This window comes from Bos grunniens, chromosome 9, assembly GCF_055505025.1.
Source record: "Bos grunniens cultivar Pamir isolate PY7600 chromosome 9, Bosgru_T2T1.0, whole genome shotgun sequence".
NCBI classification, from domain to species: domain Eukaryota; kingdom Metazoa; phylum Chordata; class Mammalia; order Artiodactyla; family Bovidae; genus Bos; species Bos grunniens.
Genome location: NC_141173.1, coordinates 61,712,612 through 61,732,722, shown reverse-complemented (window position 1 = coordinate 61,732,722; position 20,111 = coordinate 61,712,612). Strand labels below are relative to the sequence as shown.

Below are 20,111 nucleotides of genomic sequence, written 5' to 3'. Positions count from 1 at the left end.
AGCTGAGGATGAGGGCACATTGGAGAGGTTTGAGCCTTGTTCACAGTGAAATGGCTCAAACCAACCTGTTCCAAACTCTTATCACTAAGGGTTACCATTTACGGACCACCTACAAAGCACACAGTGTCATCTCTAATCCTCAAATTGATAACACTCATCCTTTGTCAGATGTGAAAACTAAGCCCTCAGTGTTTACCAGAATAAACACTCAATAGACATTCACTGGTTGGGATGATAAAAGTGATTGATGGGACTTCCCTGGTGGTCCAGCGCTTAAGACTCCATGCGTCCACTGGGGTCTTGTTGCAGAACTAAGATCTTGCATGCTGTGCAGTGCAGCCAAAGATATTTTTTTGAAAAGAAAAGAAAGTGAGCAGAATAACTGAAACTTTAAGAAGAAACTCCACATCTGACTTTGGCACAGCCAGTACTTAGGTATCAAGAGGGTGAATTTTATGACCAAGTAAAGCTTATCCACTGTGGTCAGGGGCACTGAACATACCTATCTTCCGCTGGGTCCTGATACGCAATTTCACAAACAGCAGATGGAGCTTTGTAACTAGACCACTGGGGATCCCAGGGAAACTCAGTCACCCAAGGGGTAGCATTCTGAGGAGGAGTTATCTAACTGGGCCGTTGTTAGCCTTTAATACCTTCAAGTTAATGACTTAACCCTGAAGTGGCAGAGCCCTGTCAAAAACTACAGAAGGGAGAAAGATAGATCAGGGACTTGGGGGCTGGGCTGCATGGGAGGCCACATCTGACTGATCCTGTGGGCTGGGGATGTTCACAACAAAGAAGGGACCAGAAATCAGGAAAATGGGAACTGAGGTTCTGACAGGGTTGACCCTGACTTCCTGGGGAGGACAAAGCATTGTATGAAACGCATTTCCTAAATTCTGATGTCTCTGACAACTGCGAGCTATTATTATTAAGCAAAGTTCTCCAAGAGGTGACACCTTTGAACAGACCCAAAACTGGAAAATAAAACAAAGATTTAACAAAAGGATTAGGATAATGTGGTAGCAAATGGAATGGTTGAAAAAGTACTGTGTTAGTGCCAGAGTGGAGTGGAGTCAGTCGCTCAGTCGTGTCTGACTCCTTATGACCCCATGGACTACAGCCGACCAGGCTCTTCTGTGCAAGGGATTCTCCGGAAAGAATACTGGAATAGATTGTCATTCCTTTCTCCAGGGTATCTTCCCAATCCAGAGATCGAACCTGGGTCTCCTGCATTGCAGGCAGATTCTTTACCCCTGAGCCATCAGGGAAGCCTGTTAGTGCCAGCTGCTGCTGCTGCTAAGTCGCTTCAGTCATGTCCGACTCTGTGCGACCCCATAGACGGCAGCCCACCAGGCTCCCCCGTCCCTGGGATTCTCCAGGCAAGAACACTGGAGTGGGTTGCCTTCTCCAATGCATGAAAGTGAAAACTCAAAGTGAAGTTGCTCAGTCGTGTCCTACTCTTAGCGACCTCATGGACTGCAGCCCACCAGGCTCCTCTGTCCATGGGATTTTCCAGGCAAGAGTACTGGAGTGGAATGCCATTGCCTTCTCCAGTTAGTGCCAGACTGGGGTTCAAGCTTGCCCACTTACTAGCTGTGTAAATGCCCATACATGTATCAGAGCCCATGAGCCTTTATCTCCTCTATCAGTTTCTGTTACAGTGTACACACGTACACACACACACACACACACACCCATTGTTCTTTCTTTCTTTCTCCCCCAGCCCAAGCCTAGGTAAGGAGAGGGTCTTTTGTGGAATGTGACCAAGTGAGAGGCTCATTCACCCTTGAGGAAGTTAGAATGTCTTTGCTATTAGTATTCTGTGGGGTCCACAGGGGCTTAAGGTTCTACTGATATACACTTATGGTTTTATGAAGAGGCCTCGGGATTGTTTATATTTTGCATCTCGGGATTGTTTCTATTTTCATCATTATCTGTAGTCCTTTACATTTCTGATCAATGGAACTATTTACAATTCAAGACCCAGAAGTCCAGTAAGAAATTCCAACCCAAGTAGGAATTAAATATACCAATGGTATTATTAATAAGAGAATATTCAAAAAATGATGAAGATTTACTCTCTGATTAACTGACTACTTCTTAAGGAAAACTAAATGCAATCAGAATACATATTTTCAAAGGCAGAAAGGGTTTTGAAGGTGATTTTTATTTATATGTGAAGATCAAATCTTTCTCAAATCCTCTCACATCACACTGGCAGGTAACTAAAAAACATGATTCCATATACGAATATTTCCTTTACATATGTATTCAATAACATTTCTGGGAATTCCCTGGCGCTTCAGTGGTTAGGACTCTGTGCTTTCACTGCTGGGGCCCAGGTTCAATCCCTGGAGGGGGAACTAAGATCCCGAAAGCCATGTGACATAGCCAAAAATAAGAAAACAAACAAAATATCTCTAATGTGTTCTGACCTACCCATGCTTCTGCAAGAAAGGAAAAGTATTCTTGTAAGCTTTTCTTTTTTCCCCCAAACTATCACTCTGAGAGTGATCAAGTTTATTTCACACACGGAGAAACAGCTGGAGTCTTCCCCAGAGGTCCTCAAGAGGAGAAAGGCCACCCGCAATCTGGGCGCTTTAGGCCAGAAGTGAAAAACCCCTATTTGTCTTGCATGTCACAGCAGAACCAGGGAAAGCCACTGTCACAGGAGAGCTTTAAAGCCTTCTTTGAGAATTTAAAAGTTGCCTTTTTTAAAATTTCTTAAAAAAAAAAAAAAAATTTTTTTTGTAGCACCTTGTGGCATGTCGAATCTTAGTTCCCCAACCAGGGATCAAACCCACATCCCCAGCGCTGGAAGCATGGAGTCTTAACTTCTGGACTGTCAGCAAGTCCCAAGAGTTGCCTTTAAAAAAAAAAAAAAAGGTAAGGAATACATGAATAAAAGAGGTAGAGAAGAAGAAAGAAAAATGAGCAGGGCAGAAGTGACTGTGGAAGTGAAATTATGGGATGGGAGCTGTGAGACTGAATAAAGCTGAGTGAACTCCGAGAACCCGCACCCCAGACAGAAAAAGATAATCCTTCAAACTCTGAGCCACATCCCTTATCCAGAACTCGCTGTTACTGCATCTTTTTCCCCTAGACTACCCCATATCTGTTTTAATATTAAAATGGGAGAGATTTCTGGTAAAAGTAGAGGATCAAGATTCTATGACACCAGGAATCACTGAGACATGTTCACAACTATCTGATATAAAAATACACTATGTGTATTTGAATAAGCTCTGGGCCTAAGGTGTGACCTTGGTCACATCATTTTCAATTATTCGAGGCTTTCATCTCTTCCAACACTTATATATCTCTGTATTTTCAGAACCAGAAGAGATTAGCTATAGCCAGGATTGTAGTCAACCCAAGTCAATACGGACAAGAGAAGCGACTTACATTTCCATGAACCTGACCCTCTCCTAAATCTCGCTCAGTTCTAGCCTTGTGGCTGCAAAAAAGTCCCCTGGCATCTCTGAGCCATGGATTCAGGATCAGAAGAACAATTCTACTTACTCTCAAGAAACAATGAGAAGAGATAACTCACTAATAATTTTAAATATTATTTTAAGGAAAAAAAAGCTGACTAATGATTAGTAGAATTGCCAGATTCACCACTTTTATACCCATCAGGGAAGTATCACCTGCTGACCCTGGATTTTTGTGTCTCCTGTAACCACCTAAACGGTCACTTCCTCAGACCCTGAGAGAGTACATGGGCTGCTATGGAAACAAGACCACACTTAGCTGCACTGTGGGTGAGCAGTCGTCTTAGCCAAATTTTCCTTAAAAATTGGGAGAGACTTCAAGAAAGAATAACTTCACTTTTGGATTAAAAACGATCACTTAATTGCTTTCCTTATTATTATAGTTTTTAAAGCACTGTAATTTCCTTAAGACTTAAAAGTCCATTTGTGTCTAAAAATAAATTAAAAAAATAACCATTATTTTTGGTGCAATTGTTTTTAATGGTTTAATTATTGCTTCCTCTCTCTAGAGTTTTTTTTATCTGGAGCATGGGGGTTGAAGGTGAGACTCATCTTATCTCTAATTAACGACCCTGAAAGGCCGGAGTTGGGGGGGGGGGCGTGCGGGGAGGGTTCAGAAGCAGCCAAATCAATCCTAAACAGAACTAAAGTACCTCAGAACACTCCTGCTATTCATGAATAAAATGTGGAGTGTAAGCCAAAGCAGTTTAGTTTAAGGCTCACCTTAGCCGCACTAACATTTTTAAACTTAGCATAATGTAGTAAAATGTATGAGGCAACTCGGTTTAAAAATAAGATGGAGGGTTTCTTGTAAGACCACGGGCAAATCAAAATCACACGACCCACCTTCAATCACATTCTTTTGCATAGCAAAGCTGGTCAGACCTGCATCCCACACACCAGGGCAGAGTTCTGAACCTCACGGAAAAATCCCCACGTCACTGTGAAGCTCAGGCACCGAACCAAGCCCATTAGGAAGGTTTGGAATTCATTAGAGAAATGCTTTGTTCATGGTTCAAAGTGCACCATATTCATCTTTTCTCAGAGAAAATAAGTCCTCCTCTCCAACCCCCACTTTCCACTACTTGAGTTTGTAAATGTAAAATCTACCCCAAATACCAAATAACACAGGGTTATAAGGCAACACAGGGCCCAGGGCTCATTAGAAATCGGAATGACCATCTGGTGGCACCTTGATGCCTCAAGAAAGGAAGACCACAGGAGCAGAAGTCAGGACTCCCAGCCTCCACCCCCATCCTGACTCCCAGGGACCGTATCAGCTGGCATGACAGTTGTCAGGGACAGTCCTTGCTAGAACTGCTGACTGAAAAAGCAAATGTTCTGATAGAGATTCTGCATTCAGGCCTAAACTCTCAAATCAAGCCAGCAACACTTGGAAAGAACAGGAGCCCAAGATAATGGAGGAAATCTTCAGAGAACAAACCATGGCCACAGCAGAATCAGGTGGAGAGAGGCCAGGCTTCATTCAAGAATGTGTGCTCCTCTCACCACACAAATATACTCTGTGCTTTTATAGCAAGATTCCAGTTTGATCCCAAGAACTCACAAGGGAAGATTCTGATACAGAAGCATCAGTTACAGGTGGGTTTACCTTGGGTTAGGAGCAGTGGGGCGCATCCTTCATCTGGCTCTGGGGTAGCCCTTCCTTCAGGAAATTCCTTCCCCTCAGCTAAAGTGTTAATTTCACTTCAAGTCCCCAAATCAAAAATGCAAAGTGCCTCTTTAAAGAACTGCAAGAAAAACAAACAGGCCCCAAGCATTTCCTGGATCCCAGTCTCTGGCCCCCAGGACAATATCAAATTACACGGTTTTTCTTCCCCAATATAGTCTCTTTTCTTTTCCTTTTTTTCAGAGGATCACAATTGCACCCTATTGTGTGTCTACCCTTTCAAAAACCTTGCAAATACATTCCCATTCCGAATCTCTCAGGAGCCTCCTAAGAATCTAGGGGAGGAGCTGACAAATGCAATTTGAATAATAATGAAGCGACTGAACAATTTAATTACCAAAAGTAGCCCTAGAGACTCCAACAAAAGGGTGAAAAGCCTTTATCTACAAAAATGTGGCCACCTGCTAGACTGTGGGACCAATTATGGGGAATGCAGAAGAGAGAGGTGCACAGGTGTGCACACGAGTTTAAGCAATTGAAGAATTAGCACAAAACCTCTCTAGGGACTGGCACCCTGAAAGAGTGGCTTGGAAAGCTCCTTTATCATCAGGCTCAAGACTTAACTTTCTCCCCCTTTCTGATTCATTGAAAGTAGCACCTACAGTTAAGTAAAATACTGCAAACTGCCCTCCCACCCCCAAGAGAAAGGCTTTGTTTATGGAGAATTTAAAAAAGTTCAATGAATTTTCAAAAAAGGTTCTTCAAAATCAAGTCAAGAAAGTACTGTTTAATCCCTCCTACAATTTCTTTAAAGTGAACATTCTAAGTTCTTTCTTTAGGAAGCTGACAATTTCACCTAGATGTTGCGTTTACCAGCTTTATTCTACTGACCTTTCCAAACGACCTTACAATAAAGGACTTTTTCCTCGCTTTGGAGGGAAACAAAAAAGATGAATCTTTCTGGAATCCTAAAAGGCTCTCAACTTCCTTAGGCTTTAAGAATTAAATGCAGGAAGCCCCCACAGGCTGGCCAATTGCTAAATCCCGCTTTTTGAAAAGGAAACAAGAGTTTGCTTCTAAGTGGCCCTGTATTCCCCCGCCCCGCGCTCACTCCAGGGCAGGCGCTGCCATGCCCAGGTGGTGACACCTAGCAGAGATAAGGTGTCCTAACAACCGTATTTGCCTGGATCTCCAGATACCTGCGGCCACTCGGTGACCCCCTTATCACCTGGGCGCATCCCCCAGCCGCTCCACCGGTGCCGCAACGCCGGCCCCTGGACCCCTCCCGCGGCGACACGGGGCAAGACTGACACCCGCAGCTGCCGACGACCTGCCAGTCACGCTGCCGCCGACTGCCTTTTTTAGCCATGACATCTGACCCAGGCTTCGATAGCAGCATTCAGGGAGAGGTCCCAGGCGCGCCGGTCGGTCCCTCCCCTCCCCAACCCCCAGACCCTACGGAGAGCTCGGAACTGCCCGAGAGCGCGCGTTCAGTCCAAACGCCTCCTCTTTGCCTTCTCCACCGATCCCGGTCCCCCCGCCGCTGCCTGCACCCGGGCTCCCCCATTTTGCAGCTCGCGACAGCTCCTCCGGCGCCCCTCCCGACCCCAACCCCGAAACTCCGCTCTCCTGGATCCCCTCCAAGTCCGCGGCCCGCGCGCCCGGCTCGGCGGGGGTGCCGGCCGAGGTCCTCCCGGCTGGGGGCCGAGCCGGGGACCCGACGCTCACCTCCCTCCTCCGCCCCGCTGTCCGGCTCGGCGTCCGAGGAGTCGGGCCCGTCTCCGTAGTCCGCTAGCCCCACCAGCTCATCCTCCTCTTCGTCGTCTTCCTCCTCCTCCGGCTGCGGCTTCCCCAGCACCTGGCTCATCGCGCCCACGGCCGGCCGTCCCGGGGACAACGGGGGTCCCTGGTGGTGGGGGTTCGGTCAAACCTCCTGGCCTGCGGTTCGCAACCTATTTCTAAATTGAGGTTTTGTCCCGAGGTCCGTGGGCGGGGGCGGGGACCGCGCTTCCCCCCGCGGCGGTCGGCGTCCAGGTCTGGGTCCCGCGGTTCCCAGCGCGCCCGGAGCCCCCTGCCCCGCCCCGCCTCGCCCCGCCCGCTCTCCCGCCCGCCGGCGGAGGAGTCAGCCGGAGCGCGGCAGTTCCTCCCCCGAGGAGGGAGAGAGAGACTGCGTGACCCAAGTCACCTGACACACAGTGACACACTCACACACACACACACACACTCACACACATACATACCCCGCACGGGCGCGAGCGCGCTTTCCCGGGTGCAGGCACCGATCGTTGGGGCGCTGGGCCGAGGCCGCGCGCATACACTCAAGGGGGAGCAAGGCGGCGCGGGGCCCTCCACCCGCCCAGAAGCGCGCGCACACACACACACACACACACACACGCCGGGTACTCGGGGCCCCGGGACCCGGCGCAGTCACCCACCGCGGCTGCGCGCCCGGGGCCCCCAAGCGCCCCTCCTGCACGTGGTCCACGCACAGGCAGGGGAGCCGGCGGCCCGCACAGCCGGAGGACCTCTCCCCGCCCACCTCGACACACACACACCCCACCTTGGGCGGCCTTCTCCAGTTTCCACTCCTGGGCGAGGGTTCCAGTCCCAAGCGGGCTCCCCCCGCCCAACGCTGCTGCGCCCGAGACACCTCTCAGAGCCGCATGCCTAGAACACCCCGCGGATGCTGAAGCGCCCCAAGAAGAAAACTCGGGAGAAATGCACCGCAGAGGAGGCGCTGTCTCCATGGCAATTGCCTTTTAGTGCGCATTTGCGGTTCAAAGTGCTTCCCGCTGAGAAAACGTACCTACTGTAGTCACTAAGCAGGCCTAGCCAGCTATAAACATTTCTGAAAAAATAACATGCCTCGTGGCTGACTAGCCTGAATAATTCCTCTGCAGCGTTTGGGGGAAGGTCTCAGGTGTATGATACATTAAGAGGCTATTCATAGCCACCTCCTCCTATTTCATTGTTGCATAGGGTGTAATCCCAAATCCCAAAATAAAATGTTTCAAGGTTTTTTTTTGAGGGGGGAGAGAGAAGGGGTTAAGTGGCGAGGGGAGACAATTCTCGCATAGCAGCAGTGTGGGGGTAAGACTAAAACCTGCATTCCTCCGCAAGCTTTTCACCACAGGACAAACTGTACCCCCCCCCCCCCCACCTTTCTGGATACTGCAAAAAATCACGTGGATGAACTTCTTTCTGTCAAGCACAACGAGAAGGAAACCAGCTGGCCAGCAGGGTGACCCAGATCCCACAGGTGCCAGCAGTTCAGCAGGTGGTGTGAGAGAGAAGAGGAGGAAGAGAGCTGAGGCTGGAGGCTCTGAGGGCCTCAGGGTGCTGCCTCTGTAGGGAATTGGATGGAGAACCTACTCTGTGCTAGGGACCCGGGCTCAGGGGTGAGGGTGGGGGCCTCCATACAGGCTCAGCACAGTGTTCCTGCCCTGGAAGAAATCCCAGTCTAGCAATTCAAGGCTCCTGTCCTGGATTTTGTAGTAACTATAGGTGGATGTGGTTACACCTTCTAGGAGGTGGCTGCTTCTAACTGGGAAAGGTCCTGGGATTTTCCAGGTGGAGGCAGTGTAACATGTACGGCTGTTTCAGTCAAAGTCCTTCCCAGGGGAAAAATAGATGGCACAGGCAAATATTTTAATTTAAAAAGCTTTTTAAATTAAAAGGGACAATTTACTAGGATGTGGACAGAGTTTAGGAATCCACACAGGGATTAGTAACAGTGAGAAGAGATTATCACCCCTAAACTAGTAGATGTAAAAGAAGAGTCCTGGACAAGGGACACCAAACAGGAGCTATAGCTGATGAGGAAGCAGCCCCTGCTGGAGCCACATCAAGTTAAGGGGACAGCAATGGGAAGGAGTCAGAGAAGGCAATGACAGCCCACTCCAGTATTCTTGCCTAGAGAATCCCTTGGACAGAGGAGCCTGGTGGGCTGCTGTCCATGGGGTCGCACAGAGTCGGACACGACTGAAGCGACTCAGCATGCCTGAATGCATTGGAGAAGGAAATGGCAACCCACTCCAGTATTCTTGCCTAGAGAATCCCAGGGACAGAGGAGGCTGGTGGGCTGCCGTCTATGGGATTGCACAGAGTCGGACACGACAGAAGCGACTTAGCAGCAATGGGAAGGAGTACCCTGACCTCTCTCCTGTCCCATTCTCCAGTCTCCTCCAAGAGCTTTCCGTTGGCCAAAGCCAACTGGATATCAGAGGGCTGGAGAGCCTGGAACCTAGTCCGGGACACAGAGATAGGGTAGGGAGGGCATAGAGTAGGTTCCAGTGGTGGGGTGAGGGCAAGAAGTACACCCAGCACAAGCAGGTTCTATTTGGTCTTATCAGAGAAAATTATTTAGGGGCAATTTTCCTAGTCTATTTTCATCCACTCTGTTTAATTCACATCTTCCTCTGTACCTGGGAGGAAGGCTCTTACAGACTGGGTTTAAGACTTCCAGTTATCCCAGAACAAATCACCAGCCAGAGGAACTCTTGAGCTGGCCTGATTCAAACTGCAGAAGGCTCTACAAGTCCAGAAGCCAGCCCAAGCTCAGTCCAGACAGGTAGGACATCCTTTGTGCTGGTTGCTGAGTGTGTGTGCCCTGGGGACCCAGGGGTTCAGGGGGGACAATTCCTAAGCCAAAAGCCCTTCTTTGCCTGAGACCAAGAAAAAGCCAGATACCTGAGGGTCCTCTCCCTTCCCTCAAGGGAGAGATCCTGCAAGGGGGTTTACAGAACACCATCAGTAGATTGGAGCACTATTCTCAATAGAACATTTGAGAATTAGAACTTTCTTGAGAAAACAAAAAAATCTATCAAAAAAATCAAAAGTCAAATTCTCAGTTATGCTCCATCCAAAGGTAGATAAGAGTCATATAAAGGTTTCAGTTCAGTTCAGTTCAGTCTCTCAGTCGTGTCCGACTCTTTGCAACCCCATGAATCGCAGCACGCCAGGCCTCCCTGTCCATCACCAACTCCCGGGGTTTATGCAAACTCATGTCCATATATAAAGGTTTCAGAGATTCAAATTCACTGTCCTGGAATTTCCCTGGTGGTCCAGTGGTTAAGAATCTGCCTGCCAATGTGGGGGGTGCAGGTTCAATCCCTGGTCCGGGAAGATCCCACATGCCTCGGAGCAACTAAACCCGTTTGCCACAACTACTGAGCCCTCATGCCTATTGGCAGAGTAGCCCCTGCTCCCTGAAACTAGAGAAAGCCTGCATGCAGCAACAAAGACCCGGCACAGCCAAAAATAAATAAACAAACAAATTCACTGTTGCTTCAGAAATGTACTATTGACAAAGTTTGAGCAAACAGAACAGGAAAAATCCTTATTGCTTTTCTTATTTCAATACTGTCAGCTTTCAAATAAGAAACAGGTTGAGGGCCTCTTCCTCTCGGTCCCATATTGAACTCGAGTTGGAAGAGGCGAGTCCGGTCTCAAAATGGAGGTAAAACCACCGCCCGGTCGCCCCCAGCCCGACTCCGGCCGTCGCCGCCGCCGCCGGGGGGAGGAGGATCATGATCCCCAGGAACCAGAGCAGTTGAGAAAGCTGTTTATTGGTGGTCTGAGCTTTGAAACTACAGATGATAGCTTAAGAGAACATTTTGAGAAATGGGGCACACTTACAGATTGTGTGGTGATGAGAGACCCCCAAACAAAACGTTCCAGGGGCTTTGGTTTTGTGACTTATTCTTGTGTTGAAGAAGTGGATGCAGCGATGTGTGCTCGACCGCACAAGGTTGATGGGCGAGTAGTGGAACCAAAGAGAGCTGTTTCTAGAGAGGATTCTGTAAAGCCTGGTGCCCATCTAACAGTGAAGAAAATTTTTGTTGGTGGTATTAAAGAAGATACAGAAGAATATAATTTGAGAGACTACTTTGAAAAGTATGGCAAGATTGAAACCATAGAAGTTATGGAAGACAGGCAGAGTGGGAAAAAGAGAGGATTTGCTTTTGTAACTTTTGATGATCATGATACAGTTGATAAAATTGTTGTTCAGAAATACCACACTATTAATGGGCATAATTGTGAAGTGAAAAAAGCCCTTTCTAAACAAGAGATGCAATCTGCTGGATCACAAAGAGGTCGTGGAGGTGGATCTGGCAACTTTATGGGTCGTGGAAGAAACTTTGGAGGTGGTGGAGGAAACTTTGGCCGTGGTGGAAACTTTGGTGGAAGAGGAGGCTATGGTGGTGGAGGTGGTGGCAGCAGAGGGAGCTATGGAGGAGGCGATGGTGGATATAATGGATTTGGAGGGGATGGTGGCAACTATGGCGGTGGTCCTGGTTATAGTAGTAGAGGAGGTTACGGTGGTGGTGGACCAGGAGGATATGGAAACCAAGGTGGTGGATATGGTGGTGGTGGTGGAGGATATGATGGTTACAATGAAGGAGGAAATTTTGGAGGTAACTATGGTGGTGGTGGAAACTATAATGATTTTGGAAATTATAGTGGACAACAGCAGTCAAATTATGGACCCATGAAAGGGGGTAGTTTTGGTGGAAGAAGCTCGGGCAGTCCCTATGGTGGTGGTTATGGATCTGGTGGTGGAAGTGGTGGATATGGTAGCAGAAGGTTCTAAAAACTCAGAAGAAAAGGGCTACAGTTCTTAGCAGGAGAGAGAGCGAGGAGTTGTCAGGAAAGCTGCAGGTTACTTTGAGACAGTCGTCCCAAATGCATTAGAGGAACTGTAAAAATCTGCCACAGAAGGAACGATGATCCATAGTCAGAAAAGTTACTGCAGCTTAAACAGGAAACCCTTCTTGTTCAGGACTGTCATAGCCACAGTTTGCAAAAAGTGCAGCTATTGATTAATGCAATGTAGTGTCAATTAGATGTACATTCCTGAGGTCTTTTATCTGTTGTAGCTTTGTCTTTTTCTTTTTCTTTTCATTACATCAGGTATATTGCCCTGTAAATTGTGGTAGTGGTACCAGGAATAAAAAATTAAGGAATTTTTAACTTTTCAATATTTGTGTAGTTCAGTTTTTCTACATTTTAGTACAGAAACTTTAACAAAATGCAGTTTTGAAGGTGTTTCCTTGTGAGTTAACAAGTAAAGAAGATCATTGTTAATTACTATTTTGTATGAATTTTGCTAAAGTTAACTGTAAAGAAACACCTGCTGACTTGCAGTTTAAGGGGAATCTATTCTCCCCATTTCCAAACCATGAAATGAATGGCTCTGACATGTGGAGAGAATAGATATTTGTATGTTTGCAATGTGTGTTTTAGATAATAGAATTGGGTATTTAAATTAGCATATTTGTGAATTTAATAGCATTAAGATTTACCTTCAAATGAAAAATCTCAAAATTAAAAAAAAAAAAAAAAGAAACAGGTTGAGGAAAGAGTAACATGGAAACTCATATTACCATATGTAAAATAGCTAGCAAATGGGAATTTGCTGTATGACTCAGGAAACTCAAACAAGGGCTCTGTATCAACCTAGAGGGGTGGGATGGGGAAGGAGATGGGAGGGAGGTTCAAAAGGGAGGTGATAGTGTATACCTATGGCTGATTCATGTTGAGGTTTGACAGAAAACAGCAAAATTCTGAAAAGCAATTATTCTTCAATAAAAAAATTAATTAAAAAAAGAAATAGGTTGAAAAATATCTTAGAAGTTTTTAAATTGTAAAAGTGTGTATGGTTTCTTTCAGAATTTAAATAAAAATGGAAGGATATTGGGACTTCCCTGGCAGTCAAGTTGAGCTTCCGAACTTCCAATGCAGAGAGGGGTGCAGGTTTGATCACTGGTCAGGGAATAAGATCCCACATGCTGCACAGCACCACCAAAACATTTTTTTTTCTTTTAATGAAAGACACTAAACACTGAAAGCCTTTGAGACACTCTGTGTGGGATCTCCTCAGTGAATAGGCTACTGCCTGCATCACTCTGGCCTGAAGCTCAGGCTCTGTGCTGTCTCCCCAGGAGAGCGTTCTCAGGAATGTGTGGATTTGTCTCTGAAGGTACTCATAGTTTTCGCTGCTGTATGTAACCATGGCAGGTTGCCATATACTTGATACGTACTTAATAAATGTTTATGAAATGAATAGAAGAAAAGAAGGGAGGAAGTTACACAATAGTCTCTGCACAGACCTGGTGTGTTTTTGAGAGAAGTTTCAGGAAGAAGCAGAAGTCACATTTTTCTACTTAATCTGAGCTCTGGGAAATGCCACAGTGAGGTAAAATATGAACTATGCGCTACAAGGGTGCAATTAGGCTGAGCGCGAGTGCATCATGCAAGAGATGATGCCTTCAGGTCTTCGTCCCTTCAGGACTGCCTGAAGATGTGAAGGAATTATAGTATAATGATTATTAAATGCTTATTCTATTTTTTCTAGGGCTTTCCAGGTGGCACCAGTGGTAAAGAACGCGCCTGCCAATGCAGGAGACCCAAGAGACGTGGGTTTGATCCCTGGGATGGGAAGATCCCCTGGAAGAGGAAACGGCAGCCCACTCCAGTGTTCTTGGCTGGAGAATCCCATGGACAGAGGAGCCTGGTGGGCTACAGTCCATAGGGTTGCAGAGAGTAGGACATGACTGAAGCAACTTAGCACACATTTTTGCTAATCTTTTCTAAAAAACTCTTTAACTTTATAGCATCATGAAAGAGGAGCTTTGTCTTTTGCCAAAATTTTCCAACTAATATTTATTATTTTCCATGAATAAGAGGCACTCTTCCAAAATAATATGACCTTCAAAATATTCCCATTAAGTAATATTATTGTTCTTAACTTACAGATAAGAAAAATTTTCCCAAGGTACCACATGAAGTAGATGGTGATACTATTTTGGAATGCAGCAGGCCACTAGATCTTATTCCTATTTAACAACCTAAAGCTAAAGTCAGTTACATTATGGCCCGAAACTGAAAAGTAGAAAGGGGAAGAGCTGGCTCCCAGTCTTCTAGGTAAAGAAGCAACACACACAGACACTCAAGAATAAGTCTGTCATTTCAGGCCATTAATTTACAGGATTCACTGAAAGGAAGGGAAAAAAGAAAAATTGAAAAGCTTCATTAGTAAATTACTTGTCATAATAAAATTGTTGACCATCATCAGACCTTTTATTAGGAACACCAATAGCAAATGATTTTGTTCCCTATCTGGTTTATATGCTGAGTTAAAGCATAACATCTAAATGTTATTTTTGTTTAAAATTTGAATTTTAAAGGCCAGAAGTTTGTGCCCTTATTTTAGTGAATTATTTTGCTGTTACCAGTTAGATGCCTTGTGACAAGGAATATAAGAGCTATTTAAAAGAGACCTGTACAATTTAGGCAGAATAATTGCAGTCCTGCATGCAGCCTGCATCTTAGGGTATTCTGAGGCATCTGATGGCATTGCGCCTGGTTCCTGAGGTTTGCATGTTGAAAGCCTTTCAGGCTTTCTTTTAAAATAGGTATTTAAAGGCATTAATTCTCTCTTGAAGCAAACAAAGGAAAGACCCATCTCCAGAATCTTGCTGGACTTCTGCTTATCTATGAAAGCCAAAATTTTCAAGAGGGCACCTCAGAGTCTCTGGTTCTCCAAAGACAGCTGATTCTCTGATGCAATTGTTATAAATCATTAAATCATTTCCACTGAGGCAAACCATTATTTTTTATTATATTTTATAAAGTATATTATAAAATTATATTTTATTAAAGTAATGTTTTGAAATTATATGAACATGCACATGGTAAACAGTCAAAGAGCATAAAAGAATATCCAGGGAAATGTTAGTCTCTCCTTCTACCCCACCCAGTCTCTTGGCTTCCCTCCACAGAGAGAAACACTGCTTTAATGTGCAAACATATTCGTAGCCATTATAGAGATTTCTACATGATAACTTCATCTCTTTTAATAGTCTACAAATATTTTTTTAATGAACATAAAGACAATTATACTTTTAGGGCTGTACTTTGAAGGAGGTAAACAGAGAGAGGCATGAGAGGATCTGGGGATGAAAGAAGCAGCCTGATTTAGATGGGATCACCAGAGAAGACTTTTCAAAGATGGTGACTTCCCCGGTGGTCCAGCGGCTAAGACTCTGAGTTACCAATGCAGGGAGTCCAGGTTTGATCTTTGGTCAGGGAACTAGATCCCATGTGCCACACTAAGAATTTCCTACATGCAACATCAAAGATACCATGTGTGGCTAATAAGACCAGGCAGAGCCAAATAAATAAAAATAAACTAAAAAAAAAAGAAGCTGACATTTGAATTATCATGAAAAAGAGACAGAGAGCAAAGTGAAAGTCAGAGTGGAGCATGTTCCCCTGGAAGGTATCCTCTAGCCCCAGTTGCAGCCACATGAGCAAGTTCAGCTCACTCTGCATGAAACACAGAGTTGTTATTCTGGCTGAACCATGCCAGGCAACCCACATAATCATGAGCAAATATTGATAAAAATAGTTGGTTTTTTAAAGCTATTAATACATGGGTTGGTTTGTTACACAGCAGCCAATAACTGATGTACATATTCTGGCTGATGTGGGAAAAATGGATTGTAGATTTCAGGATGGAAACATAAATAACAGATCACTTTAGCAGTTCATAAATGAAGTGAATAGAGAAGTGGGAAATGAGAGAAGTGGATAAATTTTATATAAATATTGGAGGTAAAATAGATCAGAATTTATTGAAAGCTTAATTAACATGAATGTTCAGTGAAATGATTACCACCAGATATTTGATTTGAGTAACTAGATGTATGGTAATGCCATTTATTAAAAAATTAAGACCCAGATAGGAGCAGGATTGAGGGATGGGAGGTGAATGAAGTCCCTTGATTTCTAACATTCTAGTTACCATATATTGCCACAGGGAAAGCTACCTTAATCTTGTAATTAATTTTGGCCATTTTTTAGATGTTTATCATGTTGTCTTTGGTATAAATCATGAATTTTTCCAACTACAAGCCATGAATGAACTAAAGATGACATTTGTAAAAGTTCCAAACTAGTGAGACAGAATGGCTACGTATCAACTTCCATAAAAAGTTAACTTTCTATTCATTTGGACTTTTAAGGACAAGCTTCTAACATCAGTGGTGCCACAACATGAGAGCAGAAAGCTCTGGACAGTAGAGTCAGCAAAACAGAGGTTCTAACAGCTCTGTGTTTGTAGATCAGTTTGGATTTGACAACTCCTGCCTTGGCTGGGACAGTTACCCTAACTGCAATGGTACACACAGTCAAATTCTCCAAGACAAATTAGAAAATTTGTTTAAAATTTTATTTTAAACAAAAATTAAAATCTATTTATTTAAATTAATTACATTTTAATTAAATTAAGTTAATTTATTAAAATTAATTTGTTTAAATTTTAAAATTTATTTAAAATCCTCAAGAATGAAGGAGTCCAGGATGGTAGAGTAGGAAGACCCTGAGCTCACCTCCTCTCAGTTCAGTCGCTCAGTTGTGTCCAACCCTTTGCGACCCCATGAACCGCAGCACACCAGGCCTCCCTATCCATCACCAACTGCCGGAGTCTACCCAAATCCATGTCCATTGAGTTGGTGATGCCTTCTAACCATCTCATCCTCTGTCGTCTCCTTCTCCTCCTGCCCTCAATCTTTCCCAGCATCAGGGTCTTTTCAAATGAGTCAGCTCTTCACATCAGGTGGCCAAAGTATTGGAGTTTCAGCTTCAACATCAGTCCTTCCAATGAACACCCAGGACTCATCTCCTTTAGGATGGACTGGTTGGATCTCCTCGCAGTCCAAGGGACTCTCAGGAGTCTTCTCCAACACCACAGTTCAAAAGCATCAATTCTTCCACACTCAGCTTTCTTTATAGTCCAACTCTCACATCCATACATGACCACTGGAAAAACCATAGATGGACCTTTGTAAACAAAGTAATGTCTCTGCTTTTTAATATGCTGTCTAGGTTGGTCATAACTTTTCTTCCAAGGAGTAAGCATCTTTTCATTTCATGGCTGCAATCACCATATGCAGTGATTTTGGGGCCCCAAAAAATAAAGTCAGCCACTGTTTCCCCATCTATTTGCCATGAAGTGATGGGACCAGATGCCATGATCTTCGTTTTCTGAATGTTGAGCTTTAAGCCAACTTTTTCACTCTCCTCTTTCACTTTCATCAAGAGGCTCTTTAGTTCTTCTTCACTTTCTACCATAAGGGTGGTGTCATCTGCATATCTGAGGTTATTGATATTCTTCCCAGCAATCTTGATTCCAGCTTGTGCTTCCTCCAGCCCAGCATTTCTCATGATGTACTCTGCATCTAAGTTAAATAAGCAGGGTGACAATATACAGCCTTGATATACTCCTTTTCCTATTTGGAACCAGTCTATTGTTCCATGTCCAGTTCTAACTGTTGCTTCCTGACCTGCATACAGGTTTCTCAAGACGCAGGTCAGGTGGTCTGGTATTCCCATCTCTTTCCGAATTTTCCACAGTTTATTGTGATCCACACAGTCAAAGGCTTTGGCATAGTCAATAAAGCAGAAATAGATGTTTTTCTGGAACTCTCTTGCTTTTTCGATGATCCAATGGATGTTGGCAATTTGATCTCTGGTTCCTCTGTCTTTTCTAAAACCAGCTTGAACATCTGGAAGTTCACGGTTCACGTATTGCTGAAGCCTGGCTTGGAGAATTTTGAGCATTACTTTACTAGCGTGTGAGATGAGTGCAATTGTGCGGTAGTTTGAGCATTCTTTGGCATTGCCTTTCTTTGGGAGTGGAATGAAAACTGACCTTTTCCACTCACTGCTGAGTTTTCCAAATTTGCTGGCATATTGAGTGCAGCACTTTCACAGCATCATCTTTCAGGATTTGAAATAGCTCAATTGGAATTCCATCACCTCCACTAGCTTTGTTTACAGTGATGCTTCCTAAGGCCCATTTGACTTCATATTCCAGAATGTCCGGCTCTAGGTGAGTGTGAGTGATCACACCATTGTGTTTATTTGGGTTGTGATCTTTTTTGTACAGTTCTGTGTATTCTTGCCACCTCTTCTTAATATCTTTTGCTTCTGTTAGGTCCACACCATTTCGGTCCTTTATCAAGCCCATCTTTGCATGAAATGTTCCCTTGGTATCTCTCATTTTCTTGAAGAGATCTCTAGACTTTCCCATTCTGTTTTCCTCTATTTCTTTGCATTGATCGCTGAGGAAGGCTTTCTTATCTCTCCTTGCTATTCTTTGGAACTCTGCATTCAAATGGGTATATCTTTCCTTTTCTCCTTTGCTTTGCACTTCTCTTCTTTTTACAGCTATTTGTAAGGCCTCCTCCTCTGAAGGACACACCAAAATTACAACTATTAACAGAGACAATGTTGATGAGAAAGACCAAAACCTGCCAGAAAAGACCTTCCATAAGACAGAAAGAAGGAATCACAAGACAGGTAGGAGGGGTAGAGTTGCAGTACAGTGGAGACCCATACTCTTGGGTGAGCAACCCATAAATGGGAGAGCAATTACAACTGCAAAGGTTCTCTTCAAGGGAAGAGGGAACTGAGCCCCACATCAGTCTCCCCAGCCTGAGAGTCCTGCACGGGAAAGATGAGGCCCCAGAAAATGTGGCTTTGAAGGCCAGTGGTGTTTACTTTTGGGAGACCCAGAGGGCTCTGGAAAATACAGACTCCACTCTTATAGGGCACACATAAAGTTTCACCTGCTCTGGGACCCAGTGCAGAAGCAGTAATCTGAAAGGAGCCCGGGTCAGACCCACTTGCCAGTCTTGGAGAGTCTCCCAGAGAGGCAGGAGGAAACTAGAACTCATTCTGGGAACACAGACCCTGGTCGCAGCCATTTTGGGGTGCTCATTCTACCATGTGGATGTTAGTGCTGGCAAGAAATTTTGGACTCCTCCCTCTAGTTTATTAGCCTCAGAACTCTACCCGTCCCCCCTCATTAGCCTGAGGCACCAGTACTGGGATGTTACGCCTAGCAACTGCCTGGGGCTGTGTCCCCGCCCACCAGCAGTCAGGCTGCCTTAAGAGCCCCTGAACCCACAGCTTCCCAGGACATGGTCCTGTCCAACAGAGGACCCAGCTCCTGGCCCCATACACCAGTCACAGGAGCTCAACCTGGGACTCTCAGGGCCCTGCAGCCAGAGACTCCCAGACCTGGCTCCACTCACTGGTAGGCGGACAAAGACCCAGGAACACCAGAGTCCTGCAGCCTGCCATGGCAGGACCTGGTCAACCCACCAGCAGTCCAATACTAGCTCTGGGACCCCTGAGTCCTGTAGCTAGAGACCCCAGGACCTGGATTGGCTTGCTGTAGTGAGAACCAGTCCTGGGATTTCCTAGACCCCAACCCCATCCACCAGAGTGTGGACATAAGGCCTAGGACCACAGTCCCACAGCCTGCCTCCTCAGGACATGGCCAACACACCAGCCCTAGGACACCTGGACTCCAGACTCTAGCCTTGCCCACCAGCAGGCCAACTCCAGCTCTGGGACACCTTGGGTCCCAATCCAGGGTCCTGGGATCCAGGGCCATCTCCTGTGGGCTGACAGAAGCTTTGGGACCTCCCAGGGCTCCACAGCCAGAGCATCTGGGAGCTAGTGCTACCCACCAGGAGCTGGCACTAGCCCTGGGCCCTGGGCCCACTCACCATCAGGTTAGTATCAGCTCTGAGATACCCGACTCCTTAGCCAGCCACTCCAGGATTCAGCCCTACTTAACCAGTGGCCAGCACCAGCTTTGGGACGTGTTAGCACCCGTGTCAGGAACTGGCCCCTCCCACCAGCACTAAATTTGGGGATACTAGCCCCACAACCACCCATCCCAGAATCCAACTTTGCCATCTGTGTGCCTGCGTTAGCTCCAAGACTTACTGGGGTTCTCCAGCCAGTTCACGAGCCAGACCCTATATAAGGCAGGGCCTGACCATCAAGCAGACTGGAAGCCAGCCATGCCTACCAGGCCGCCCCTAGTAATCAGCCCACCACAAAAGGGGGAATCCCTAGACCATGTAGCCTGGTGGCCAGAGGGGAGTGCACTACTTGGACACATA

General features: G+C 45.7%; 2 protein-coding genes across 16 annotated transcripts in view; one reads left to right on the top strand and one right to left on the bottom strand.

Moving 5' to 3' along the window:
• Positions 1-8,030, bottom strand: part of RRAGD (Ras related GTP binding D) — a 38,746-nt gene extending 30,716 nt beyond the window's left edge. For 2 of the 13 annotated variants that reach the window (XM_086317745.1, XM_086317755.1), the window contains exon 1: positions 6,856-7,190. In XM_086317745.1, the coding sequence (XP_086173871.1) occupies positions 6,856-6,994 (139 nt within the window). In that variant the 5' untranslated portion in view covers positions 6,995-7,190. The other 11 variants (XM_086317752.1, XM_086317757.1, XM_086317748.1 and 8 more) reach the window with 10 other exon arrangements.
• A 2,483-nt stretch (positions 8,031-10,513) lies between these two features.
• Positions 10,514-12,107, top strand: LOC147366017 (heterogeneous nuclear ribonucleoprotein A3-like). Of its 3 annotated transcripts, none has more exons than XM_086317759.1 (2): positions 10,514-10,585; positions 10,652-12,107. In XM_086317759.1, exons 1-2 carry the CDS (start codon positions 10,580-10,582, stop codon positions 11,717-11,719), a joined length of 1,074 nt encoding a protein of 357 aa, XP_086173885.1. In that variant the 5' UTR covers positions 10,514-10,579; the 3' UTR covers positions 11,720-12,107. The 3 variants fall into 3 exon arrangements, with proteins under 3 accessions (XP_086173885.1, XP_086173886.1, XP_086173884.1); XM_086317760.1 differs by having other exon boundaries at positions 10,520-11,399; positions 11,544-12,107; XM_086317758.1 differs by having other exon boundaries at positions 10,520-12,107.
• The last annotated feature ends 8,004 nt before the right edge of the window (positions 12,108-20,111 follow it).

Excerpts from the sequence above, each read along its gene's own strand:
- LOC147366017 (XM_086317758.1), top strand. The coding sequence starts at position 10,580 with ATGGAGGTAAAACCACCGCCCGGTCGCCCCCAGCCCGACTCCGGCCGT.